General features: G+C 43.7%; 1 protein-coding gene across 1 annotated transcript in view; it reads right to left on the bottom strand.

Annotated features, from left to right (window-relative positions):
* NEK7 (NIMA related kinase 7) overlaps window positions 1–13685 on the bottom strand; it is a 132197-nt gene that overhangs the window by 35180 nt on the left and 83332 nt on the right. Inside the window, exon 8 of the mRNA XM_030206054.1 lies at window positions 1948–2042. Coding sequence (XP_030061914.1) covers window positions 1948–2042 — 95 coding nt within the window. The remainder of the gene's footprint in view (window positions 1–1947; window positions 2043–13685) is intronic.

Raw genomic sequence — 13685 nt, 5'->3', positions numbered from 1 at the left:
GTCATAATTTAAAAATCTACAAATGATTTGAAAATGCCCAAACAATAGTCATTTGTCCAATTTATATACTCCTTGTGTTATATGGATGAAAGACCTGACTTATCATAGGTTTTCACCACAAGCATCGAATAAACCTAAGAGTTTGGATTAACTACCAACCTACGACAATGATGTTTGAGAACTGGATAGTATATCATATCCCCATCTGAAAATTTTAAAACATTATCAGAATTATACAATCTATTCCAAAAAGCAAGCTAAAATTTCAAAACATGAGATGCGAGATAAAATTCTATCCATTAATTGCCTCCTTAAATTTATGGTTCATGATTAAAACCATTATAATCAGTAAGAGGCCATTTTACTAAAGGGCATTAAGCCGTTAATGTGTGGTTAGTGCATGCTAGTAGGCTACTACCTAACACATTAAAGTGTTTTGCGGTATTATGCCTGTTTGCACACAGTAGCCTGCATGTTACCTATTAAAAACATATTTTAGAACAGCATGCCATGGGCGGAGAATGGGTGTTTTCACATTATCCAGCTAGCACATTTGTAGTAGTGTGTGCTAACTCGCCAACACAGAGTTAACGTGGGAGCACTTACTGCTTCCTAAAGTTCTCTGTCTTTAATTGTTTTGCAGGTACCATGTGCTAATGGGAACATTAATGAACAAGCTACAATTAAAACTAAAGAAAATCCAAAAAATGGTGCATTCATCTCGGCATATCATGCAGAAAAGTCCTGCGTTAACCAGACATTAATCCTGTCTCGTATGGATACATGAGATTGCTTACTAGAGATCTGTGAATATATGGTTATGTTGTGGAGGTTTTTTTTTTGCATAATGATGGTACGCTGAGCTCAAGCCTAATAGTCGGTTAACCTCAGACTGGCTGGGTGGCGATACTGAAGCCTTTTTTCTCCACTTAAAACTATATAAATGGTAGCAATTGATCTCTATTAAAAGTGAGCTGTTTCCTGTACCCATTTCGTTACACAGTGAGTGTGAAGCTGTGTTTTGCAGTTTCCATGTAATAACAATATATGAGCTTGAGTGAATTAATAGTCATTTAACCCACATTAAACCAGATTATATTGCAGCTTATGAAAATGACCCCTAACAATTGAATAAACTTAATTAGAAGGCTGAGCAAGAAAGCTAATAATATATTTCAAATAAAATTGAAATATGACTAAACTATATATCTATATAAATATATATATACACACAGATGTTATCTTACAAAGTACAAAGAATGCCCGTGCCATGATTTAGGATTAAAATCTTCTGATGGTATCATTAATAGAGATTACCCCCAAAGAACTGGATTATTCTTCACCCAGATTTAAGATACAGTTTACTCAATGGGACTGTGATTCGATCTGCATCACAGAAACTAACTATAGACACACAAAAAGTATCCAAAAGTTCACAAAAGAAAAATGTGAATATTTTTGAGTTTTCCCAGACTTTCAAGAAACAAAATGCCATCCTCTCAGTGATTTAGATAGCCAAGTAAAATATATGGGACAGCAACTAGATACTTCTTTGGGCAGCTGAGCACATAACACTAGACATGTTTTAAACTATTTTAATTTCCAAGCATTTAATTCTATGCAAACTGGTTGCAAATATATTGAAAGCATTTACTTTGTTATTATTTAACAACAAATAATTTGCCCTTTTGAAAGTTAAACTTATTAGTATTTTAAACTTCTATAATGCTAGCCATAGTATTGTTTTTACATCTAACACAACAATCGAGACTTGAAGTTAACCAAACATGTAATACAAACTAAACATGCAAAGTGTAGCACATTTTGAAGTTTATCATTTCAGTTTCCAAGAAAAAGGGAACTAGTAAGCCATATTTGCTAAGGCATTGTAGCACCTTCTCAAACAAGTAAACCATGTTTTAGTCTGACTGGATTTAGTGTTGTTACCTCATACAGCAGACAGCCTAGAGACCAGATGTCAGACTTGAAATTGTATCCATTTTCATGTATCCTCTCTGGAGACATATAATAGGGTGTACCCACTGAAATAAACAATTTTTAAAAAAAAGATATAAATATATATGCATCTGAATGATACAATTGTAATCTTAGAGAAAATAGCCTATTACTCTTTATAGTTTCGGTTCTATCTTAGCAAAAAAAAAAATTACAAACATGGGATTATACTCACAGGAAATGGGGAAAACATTTAACTCCTAAATTAAAGCAAATGTGTAGAATGTGAACAAAGATTAAATAGCTCTGTTGCCATATTTAAACTTAAATCACATGTGGGGTTTTTTAATGTTTTGAAACAATTATTTAACTTGTATTCAGGGAACTAATGATGACAAATATAATAAAGAAAAATATTTCAACTCCTGGAGAATCCACATTTAGATATTCAACTACCTCTAGGAGAAAGATCTGTGTTAGTGGAGAACAAATAATTGAATAACACTTGCACTGCCTATATTATTTAAATTGTATTTAATTCAGTTGCAGTACAATGGGTTGAAGCTCAATAAAGTTACACACAAAGATCATGAGAGCTTCTAGAGCTTTCCAACAAAAAATGCTTTGACCACGTGTGACAGTGGATCTGCACACCAACAGTCCAACTGCCACTCAGTTGAACAATTAGCAAAGACGAGAAAGAGAAAATACTGCTACATAAATAGGAAACGGGAAGCTATGTGGATCCATTGAACTAATGTTACAAGAGGACAAATACAGGTAATCACATTTTGTCTGACAAGTCACCATGGTACAGCAGCACACATGATACTAACTAGTTAAGGGATACATATACAAAAAAAAAAAAAAGGAATAATTTATGTTTGTCAGTGACGTTTTCAGTAAATCTTCAAACATGCATAAAAAAAGATAAAGACAGCAGTTTCTATACTGAGAAATCAAATCTACAGTGTTTGGCAAATGCAGTCTGAATGCATGTTATACAGCTTTGCAAATATCTTCAAGAAGATGAGCCTAAGGTTGGTGACTGATACTGCCGTGGACTGAAAAGCAAGAGATCTGATTAACAGTGCGTTGTGAAAGTCTTTACAGCCTTGTATAACTTTTACATTTTGCTGTCTGAAAAATGCAATTCAAAATGAATGTGGAATTTATTTCACTGAGTTACATAAAACATACACAACACTTTGAGCATGAAAAAATAATTATAGAAATATTGAAAAAGAAAGAAAGAATAGGGGGCACTCTGGAATACAACTTGTGCAGACACGAGCTGAGGAGCTCCACACTTGTAGGCCAAAACGCAGAGAACTCAATGAGTCCCTTAAAGCCAGTCTTCTAGGGTGGGTGCTGGACTGGTATGACAGCACTCAAGGAAAGGATGTTAACAGGTACAATTATATTTCACCTTCTTTATCGTCCCTGCCATACCAGTCCAAACAATTGGAATATACTGAAAGGATGCAGACAAGGCCCCTGAATAACCATCCTGACAAAGGATGACTCACCTTTGGCAAGTACATTGTCTATAATCTCTCACAAACGAATGAAGTGACAACTAAGTACCTCTACAGTTATGCTCAGGTGACACCCGCCTGGACTTCTGCTCAGAAGCAGCCTGCACCAGAACACAACCCCTGTTTGGTGAGGCGATGTCTCCGACGGACCCGTAAGCCAGAAGGGATAGAGGTTCTCCCTCTCCACAAGACCAGCCCCAACTCGAGACCCTTATGAAGAAGGGAAGGATGCAGCTTCACTCATCAGTGCCTGATTTACCATGAAGACCATCCTGTTTCAACCAATCCAGCCCGAGCCCCCCCCACCCCCCCAAGACCAAGGCCCTGATGCTGGGGTCAGAGGATTTGTATGTACATCCTAAGCAGCGGAGTTGTGCAGCTGCTCCAGCTGAGCAGACTGCAGAAAAGGTAGAAAGATGGCCAGTGTTCCCATCAAAGGCACCAGGACTACGAGATCCATGGTGTCAGCCACTGCCAACAGAGGATAGCTGGAATGACTCTTGGGTCTCCCCAAGGACATTCCTGCCATCCATAATGGCCTATCACAAGAGGGGCAGAGAAGCTGGCAGCTGTGTTCAGCTCCTGACCCTCACACACAAAGCAGTGCTGGCCCACAAGCATTCCTGTGCATAAGGCTGGCAAAGACTAGATCCCCCCCCTCCTCCAGCCCACCTGAGACTCTTCGAGTTTCCCGCTATTCTCCTGCACTCTGGCTCTCTCGGGTGAGCAGTTTTTTTAAATCGGAGAGGGGGAGATTAAACAGTGAGCTCTACTCCCTTGACAAGCAAAGAATAAAACTCAACTTTGAGTGGTTTCAGTAGTCAAGGAGTGGGGGACATGGTCCTAGAGATCCCTACTATGCTACACGCAACAAAGCGGGTAGCTGGCTCATACACTACCTGTGGACACACAAGATGCATAAAGTAACAACTGCCATATAGGATTCAAGATCACAAATGTACTTCAAAGCAGAGGAAACCCTGCAGCTATTGAAGGTCTTATTTCCAAAACCCTTTAAGTCCAATGCAAAAAATATGATCTTAGTTATGAATTGGAAGGCTTATTTCCAAAACTTTCTATTAGGTAACTATCAATCTGAGGTTAGATGTCTTGAGTTTAGAATGCTAGTCCTTTGACACATTTGACTCAGTTTTAACAGATTTTCAGAAACATCATTTTAGATGATCCTATTACTATATCTGAAACAGCCATCGATTCTACTACTACTACTTAACATTTCTAGAGCGCTACTAGAGTTACGCAGCACTGTACAGTTTAACAGAGAAGGCCAGTCCCTGCTCAAAGGAGCTTACAATCTACAGGAAGAAATGTCAAGTTGGGGCAGTCTCCATTTCCTGAATAGAGGTATGGTGGTTAGGTGCTGAAGGCGACATTGAAGAGGTGGGCTTTGAGCAAGGATTTGAAGATAGGCAGGGAGAGGGCCTGGCGAATGGGCTCCGGGAGTTTATTCCAAGCATAGGGTGAGGCGAGGCAGAAAGGGCGGAGCCTAGAGTTGGCGGTGGTGGAGAAGGGTACTGAAAGGAGGGATTTGTCTTGAGAGCGGAGGCTACGGGAACGTAGGGGGAGATGAAGGTAGAGAGGTAGGGAGGGGCTGCAGATCGAGTGCATTTGCAGGTTAGTAGGAGAAGCTTGAACTGTATGCGGTACCTAATCGGAAGCCAGTGCAGTGACTTGAGGAGAAGCTCCTGCAAGATTCCTGGACCTGATAGGTACAACCATGCATGCCAACCAAGGGAGAACCCATACCATTTTGAGAGAAGCAATGTAACGTTGTCTCCTTTATACCATACCTGGTGGGGCCACACCTGTGCTTGTTGGTGTAATACATTGCAACCTGGTTATCTGTTTGAATGAGTACAGTTTGGTGAAACAGCCAATCTCTGAAAGCCTTTAGAGCATTCCAGATTGCCAGGAGTTCCAGAAGGTTGATCTGATGACCTGTTTTCTGGACTGACCAGGCTCCTTGGTGTGAAGCCCATCCACAAAAGCTCCCCAACCTAGGAAAGATGAATCCATTCTCAGCACTTTTAGAGGCTGAGAAATTTGGAATGGGAGTCTCAAAGTCAAATTGGATTGAACAGAGAGTGAACAAGGTCTGGAAACACTTGGATAACATCTTCTACACTTCTTGTCATTTGGCACCACCCCACTGGGAGACTAGGGTCCATTGGAATGATCTTATGTGAAGTTGTGTCATGGGTGTCACAAACTGTGGAAGCCATGTGGCCCAACAACCTCAACATCTGATGAGCTGTGACCTGCTGGAAGGCTCAAACCTGGGAAGCCAGTGTAGCTACAGTATCCGCTCTTGGTTCCGGGAGAAAGGCTTGAACCTTCTGCATATTGAGCAGTGCTCCAATGAACTCCAATCTCTGGACAGGGCGAAGATGGGACTTGGGGTTGTTTATAGCGAACCCTAGTAGCTCTAATACCCGAATAGTCCTCTGCACGGACTCCCGAGCATTGTTGTCCAGTGTGCTCTTCACCAGCCAATCGTCAAGATAAGGGAATACATGCACCTCCAGCCTGCGTAGCAATGTTGCGACTACTGCTAGGCATTTGGTATAGACCCAAGGCCAAAAGGCAATACGTGGTACTGGAAGTGGCGAGTTCCCAGCCGAAACCAAAGATAGTTCCTGTGGGCTGGATGTATCGGGATGTGTGTGTATATGCGTCTTTAAATCCAGAGAGGATAGCCAATCATCATGGGCATAGTTTGGGGGGGGGGGGCGAGGGGGGGCATTGTCCCCCCCAAACGCAGGGCCAGAGAGCCGGCACAACACTGCTCCCTCCCTCCCGAGTCCTCGTGTGCCCGTCTCTCCTGTCCGCGTGAGCACTCACTGACCTGAAGCGTGCCTTCTCCGTCTCCCTCCTGCAGCACCGGTGATTCAGTCAGCCTTCTGGCAGCGTCGGGGCCTCTCTCTCCTTAGGCGCGTCCCGCCTACTGTATTGCAACTTCCTGTTTTCGCTCAGGAAGCTTGGAGGGGTCGGAGCTTGGATCAGTGGGCGGAGCAATGGATAACTTAAAGGCGAGACTGGAGGAGTTAGAGGGGTGATTTGGGAGGCTGGGAGGGGGCAGAGCTTAGACCAGTGGGTGGAGCAATGGATAACTTAAAGGTGGGACTGGAGAAGTTAGGGGGTGATTTGGGGGGGGGGGTGTTGATGGGGTAGGTTCGTAGAAGAGTTCAGAATCAAGGCTGAAGAAGGTACTCTGAGGTAGGGGAACTGCTATAAGAAGTGGGTTTCTGGAGCCGAGAGGTAATTTTAAATAAGGACCAGCACTTTTTAGTTTGATTTAGGAGTTGCCAAGCTGGGGAAATGGTGGAAGACAGCCAAGGGGAGGAATGGGAGATCCCATATCTCACTCATTAGGAATGTGTCCAGGGCTCAATTTGTAGACAAGGGGAATTGTAGAAGTGGAGGAGGGGCAGGTGGACGGGCCAGGGGTAGGAGCAACAGGAAAAGAGGGTTGAATTAGGAATCAGGGTGTCTGTTCTGTGCCCTAGGATAATCCTTTCTTCCCTACAAGCTGGTTGGAAGGGGGGAGGGGGAGCTGGAACACAATGCCCCTGCTCCTCTGGAGTCTGAAAAGAAGTGAAGGAAGGAACTGTGTACCAAGCTCCCCCAAGCCACCATTATAAGAGGCAAGTCTCAGTGCAGAAAAAGCCACGTTTTCCAACCTGTGGGGGAGCAGCCTGGTAGTTAGACCACCAAGTTGACAACCAAAAAAGCTTGGTTCAAATCCCACTGCTGCTCCTTGTGGTGTTGGGTAAGTAACTTAACCTTCTTTTGTCTCAGGTGAAAATAAGTGCTGAGATAATTGTTGTGTGTGTGTGCACTACATGCTATTCTATAAAACTGACCTGGCATAAGCAAGTGCACAGGTGCCTTTATCAAACTGGTGCTCAGTGTGCCCAATTGTGGTGCTCAGTTACAGACTTGCCCTCTTAGATTATAAACCTTGCAGTGACAGGGAAACAGCTAGTGTACCTGACTATAGCTCACCTTGAATTATTACTGAAAAAAGCATGAGGTAATATCCAAATAATATCCCCAAAAAAGCCAGCTCTTGCTCCCTTCCTTCCTTCCTCCATATTAGCATAATTTGCATATACATATATGCAAATGAATATGCTAATATGCCCCGCCCCTTCCTTTGCACTCCCCCCCCCCCCCCCCCCCCCCCAAAAAAATAAAAATGAAACAAACTACGCCTATGCCAATCATGTTTCTGAATCATGGGAAGAAGGGTGCCCAGGGAAACTATCCTGAACTTTTCTTTGATCAGGAAATTTGTTCAGGGCCCTTAGGTCTAGGATGGGATGCATCCCCCCTGTCTTCTTTTGGATGAGAAAGTACCTGGAATAAAATCCTCGTCCTTCTTCTCCTGGTGGAACAGGTTTGACCGCATGGGCCTTCAGAAGGACGGAGAGTTCCTCTGCAAGTACCTTCTCATGCTGAGAGCTGAAATAATGAGCTCTTGGTGGACAATTTGGAGGTTTTTGAAGCCAATTCAGGATGTATCAGAGATGGACTATTTGAAGAACCCACCGGTCGGAAGTTATAAGGGGCCACCTTTCGTAGAAAAATGTCAGCCTCCCTAAGACCAGAAAGTTGTCGGTATGGACACTGACAGCAGCTATGCTCCACTGGAGCCAGTTAAAAGCTCGACCTTGCTTTTGCTGGGGAACAGCAGGGGCTTTAGGCGCACACTGTTGACAAGAACGAGCAAGCTGGGGTTCAGCCTGAGCAGGCTGGCAAGAGGGGGTGGCGTACCTACACCTCTGAGGGTAGTAGGCACCCTTCCCTGACTTACCAAAATACCTCCTGGATGAGAAGGCAGGTGCTGAAGGTATCCGGCGGGAGAGAGAAGAGATAGTTATCAGTATGTTTCTTGATTTGGTCAGTGAACTCCTCAACCATCTCTCCAAAAAGGTTATTCCCCCCAGCATGGGGCATCCGCTCACCTCTGCTGAACAGAATGTTCTAAGTTATAGACACGCAGCCATGAGTGTCTGTGCATTGCTATACTCTGAGAAGAGATCCTGGATGCCGCGGCAAACGTGTCATAGGTGCTCTTGGCCAAGAACTTATGACACGCCTTCTGCTGCTGCTTGGTCAACTTGGCCTGCTCTGGCGGGAGAGATTCCGCCAAGTCCAGCAACTTATGCACCGAGTCCCGCAAGTAGATACTCAAAGAGCTGGAAAGACTGAATACGGGACACGAGCATTGAAGCCTGGAACATCTTCCTCCCGAAACAGTTCAAGGTTCTAGCTTCTGCCTGGAAGTGCTGAGCATAGTCTCTAGTACTTTTGAGAGCAGATGCCACAACCATGGAATTGTGAGGCAACTGGGGCCTACTAAAACCAGGTGTACTGTGGATCTGATATATGGTGTTGATCTGGACTTCCTGGAGTACCTCGTGGAGAGGGAGAGTCACAGACTCACAAGGAGGAGATGTACAGTCCAGGACCTCAAGCATCTTAGCCCTGGGTTCGTCCTCCACTTCTACAGGAAATAGAATGGCCGCAGCCATTTCCTTTATAAAAGATGGAAATGAAAGGTTCTCCATAGGAGACTATTGCCTTTCAAGTGGAGGGGAGGGTTCAGATGCCATAGGACTCATCCGAGGAAAAGTACCTTGGATCCTCCTCTGACTCCCATGAGCATTCCTCATCGGTGTTGGACAAAACCTCTGCATGGGAGTGTCAAGACCAAGCCTGCCTCGACGTAGAGGAACCATGACCCCAAGAGGGGTGTCGAGGAGCTGGCTCCCGCAACAACTCCAATGAAGCTTTCTATACTGATGTCGAGGGGGTACCGACACTGGAGGCCACACGGCAGGCTGAGGGCCAAGCAAGGCTGCAACAGGAGGTACAACAGGCACAAGCACCCCCAGTACCGACGCACACCATTGCATGAGGATATCCAGCAGTTCAGGTAACAAGGCCCGGATATGCACATTTAAGGCCGACATCAGGAAAAGCTGGGGTGCTGTCTCAGAGACAGGTTGCAGAACCACTGGGGTCAAGACGGAAGCCAGGTCTTGGCTGCTCAGAGACCAGCACATTGGCACTTCTTGAATGGAGAGGGAGCGATCCTCCCAGTGCCGATGCTTCTCGGGTGCCAGTTATCTCGATGCCCTGGAGCTCCCTGCACCATGCGTCGAGGAGGACCAATGATGATGCTTATTATCCTTCGCCCAAAGCTTGGCATCGAGACTCCTTGGTACCGATGAGGACGTCAAATCCACACGTCGCCTAGGGGTTGAGTCAGACATGGGACCTGTGCAGCAGATGATGTCGAGACAGGTAGGGACCCAAGCAATGCACTACTGCTTCTAGCGTCCATAGGTCTCTAAGCAACCATACCTGGGACCGATGCAGTCTTTGACGTCGATGCCGCCGCCGCTGCTGACACTGATGTCAATGCAAGTGTCTAGGACTTCGATCTGGCTCCAAAAATCTTTTCCTGTTGAGCCTCTCTGGATACCTGAGTTCTGTTGTGCATATGCAGATAGAGAACACAGTTAACAGGGCTATGGTCGAGCCCTGAGTACTGAAGACACCAAGAATGAGTGTCTGCGCATGAGATTGCACCGGGTAAAGCACTTAAAGCCACTGGGAACTTCAGATGACATGGACGGAAAAACTTTTGCAGCAAAAATCAAACGGCTCGATGGTGCTGGAAAAAGAGGCAAGGCACCGAGAAAAAAAAAACGTGAAAAATCCGGCCTACTGACTGGAAAATAAAGGAAACTTAAAAAAAAAAAGGCAAAAATAACTAAAAAAAAAAATATTAACAGAAGAGCGGAAAAGGGGACCCGAAGACGGGCAGAAGAAAAAAATGTTCCTGAAAATAGCTGAAAGGCACCAAAAAGAAAGCTCAGACATCACACTGAAGCCAGCAGAGGTGGCCCATGGGTAAAATGGATTGTTCTTATACAGGTTGACATTTAATTTAACCAATTATCCCATCATCTGTATGAAATGATGCAATATGGACAAGACTTTATATTCCTCTCCTGCAATGCCCTTGACGTTGCTCACAAGAATTTCTAAATGCTCCTCAGTGCCTACTGTTCACAGACACAGGGATATCTGATGTTTCGAAGTTTAGGGCTACACTTTGCAAACCTTTAGAGAACAAGCTTAAATGAATGATTAAAGTTTTACTGTAACCTGTCATAAAACAGGTCACACATTTATTGCTTTTGTGCCTTTAAGATATACAACGAGGCCCTGGATTAATGTGGTTTAACTAAGCTTCACAGGCTCTACAGGTGGCAGCTGTAAAACACTGAAGCCTGAAGGTTCATAGTTAATATGAGTGTGAAAAGGAAAAACAAATGCCAAAGTTTTACAAGGTTTAGCCCTAGTATAGCATTTTAATTACAATGCAATCACAGGTCTGATGTCCAACCAACAGAAAAAAAGCAAAGAAAAGAGAGTGGAGGAGTGGCCTAGTGGTTAGGGTGGTGGACTTTGGTCCTGGGGAAATGAGGAACTGAGTTCGATTCCCACTTCAGGCACAGGCAGCTCCTTGTGATTCTGGGCAAGTCACTTAACCCTCCATTGCCCCAGGTACAAATAAGTAACTGTATACAATATGTAAGCCGCATTGAGCCTGCCATGAGTGGGAAAGCGCAGGGTACAAATGTAAAAAAAAAAAAAGATTGCAGGTTGTACCTAAGTCACAAAATCCAAGATGGAGCTGTGGAAAATAATGTTATAGCCTATTAAGCTTATACCATTCAGAATATATTAGCTGTGATAATGCTTTTAGTAACTTTCTAGAAAAATAACTTATGGACTTCCGCCGTTGTTGTGGGGTCCGGGGGCTGTGCGCGGCCTGTATAGTGGCCGGTTTCAGAAGACGCTGCAAGAATCAGCGTCGCGATTCTCGGGAGGGGGGTACTTGGGCCTGGCAAGGCGATGGGCCACTGAGGATCCTCGGGACCGCTGCTTCGGTTTTATTCGTTGAGTGTTATTTTTTCCTTAGCCCAGAGATGTTCAACTCCAGCCCTCAAGAGCTACAAACTAATTTGATTTTCAGGATCTCTCTAATAAATAAGCATGTTATTGTATATAAATGCGACAGTGTATATAAGTTATGTCTCAAGTGTTCTTCTCAGAACACCATCCAGTTGATTTTACTGACCACCCAGATAACTACGCAGAAAATGTTATAACACTGCCCAGTACTACCCCACCCAGCTAGCAAAACGTTCTGGGGGGAACACTGTTCATGCACATTCATTAAGGATATACTACAGCATAACGTAATAAAAGTATCACTATTTAAACAAATTTTAAGAAATAATAAAAGATGTTGGACATTCTACATTATATACTTTTTCATAACTTTTAGATTAATTATTTTTCCTCTCATGTCACTGTCTTCTATATTAGATTAGAAGAATGTCCAACATCTTTTATTATTTGTTAAAATTTGTTTAAATTGTGATACTTTTATTGCATTATGCTGTAGTATATGATCGCTTGTATATGTTTATTAGGCTGTCCATTATATTTATGGATAACGTTACTGTCTTCTATACTAGTTTAGAAGAATGTCCAATATCTTTTATTATATGTTGTAATTTTGGTATTTTTATTGTATATGATCACTTGTATATGGTCATTATGCTGTCTTTTATATTTATGGATATACAATTTGAATATGTGATCATTTTACTAGGAGGATTATTGTTTTAATATTGAGTAGTCTTCCTTTGGTTATATAATTTGTATTTATTATTTTTTAATTATGATTAGATGTATTTATTTGAGATTTTGTTATTGCACGTGTCATGGTATCCTATGTACTTTTCTTTTTTCTTAATTATTTTTTTCTTAACTTTTTTTCTTAAGTTCTTTATTTATTTTTCTATATATATTATGAGTGGTGTTATATATGTTGTTGATTCATTTATTTTATTACTGTTTGTTATTTTAGAGCCCCTGACGCAGCCCTTGTGGGCGAAACACAGTCTGTGTCGGGTGATTATTTCTCCAATAAAGTCTTATTAATACCACCTAGTGATTTGCTGTTTTGTTTGCTTCCACGTTGAATTTTGCGGATCATCTGCCTTGTTTTCTTGGTCGTATTCTCCCCATGTTCAGCATCTGCCCTCTGTGTCCCCATCCCTCCTACTGTCCCCCATATGCCGCCCTCCTTTCTCCTGCACTCCAACCCAGAGTCTGCATCTCTCCCTCTTCTCTCTCCTGCCCCATCCCCATGGTACTGCATTTCGATTTCCCCCTCCCAAGATTTTTCCTCTCTCTCCCCCCTCCCATATGCATCACATCTTTCTCCCCCATGGGACCAATTAATTTCTCTCTCTTCTCTAACTCCTCACCCTTGCTCCTCCCTCCCCCTTCACCTGTGGTCTGGCATCTATCCCCTACCCTCGAGATGAGGCATGCGGCATCTTTTTTTACCCTTTCCTCCTTCCATACCCCCACAGGGACTGCCGTTATCACTCCCCTCCTCCCCCGTGCTGCATGCCTCCAAACTTCCAAGCCACCAGCAGTGTCAACGATGTAAGCACTGTCTTCAGTCTGTCCTGGAAGCCTTCTCTGTAGAGCCACTTCCTGTTCCCATGTGGGCAGGACGCGGTAAAGAGAATGCTCCGGGGCAAGCCAAAGGCAGCACTTACATCATTGACTGGAAGTTTGGAGGCCTACAGCATGCGGGTGGGGTAGAGAGAGGATGGAGAGCAATATGGGAACCCACGGGGAAGTAGAACTGGAGATAGGTGCCGCACCACTCGGGGTGGGGGATGGAAGAGAATGCTGGAAGAAAATGAGGTGGCAAGTCATTTGGGGACACAATGCTCACTTCTCACCTCCCCCAAACTATGCCCATGGTAGCACCCACATATGGTCTGCACCTGGGGTGGGCTGCCACCGCCACCGCCACCCTGCCCTTGGTACGCTACTGCAATCCGGTCCACTCTCTGAAGTCAACAGGACTAGACAGTTATGCGGCTTTGCTTAGCAAAGATATACTAACGTTGATTTAATTTTATTTATTTATTTGTAGCATTTGTATCCCACATTTTCCCACCAATTTGCAGGCTCAATGTGGCTTACATTTGCCGTAATGGCGAATGCCACTTCGGGTAGTAGAATTGCAAAGGTTATTGCGTATGGTGCATACATATA

This window comes from Microcaecilia unicolor, chromosome 6, assembly GCF_901765095.1.
Source record: "Microcaecilia unicolor chromosome 6, aMicUni1.1, whole genome shotgun sequence".
NCBI classification, from domain to species: Eukaryota; Metazoa; Chordata; class Amphibia; order Gymnophiona; family Siphonopidae; genus Microcaecilia; species Microcaecilia unicolor.
This window is presented reverse-complemented; position numbering and strand designations above follow the sequence as displayed.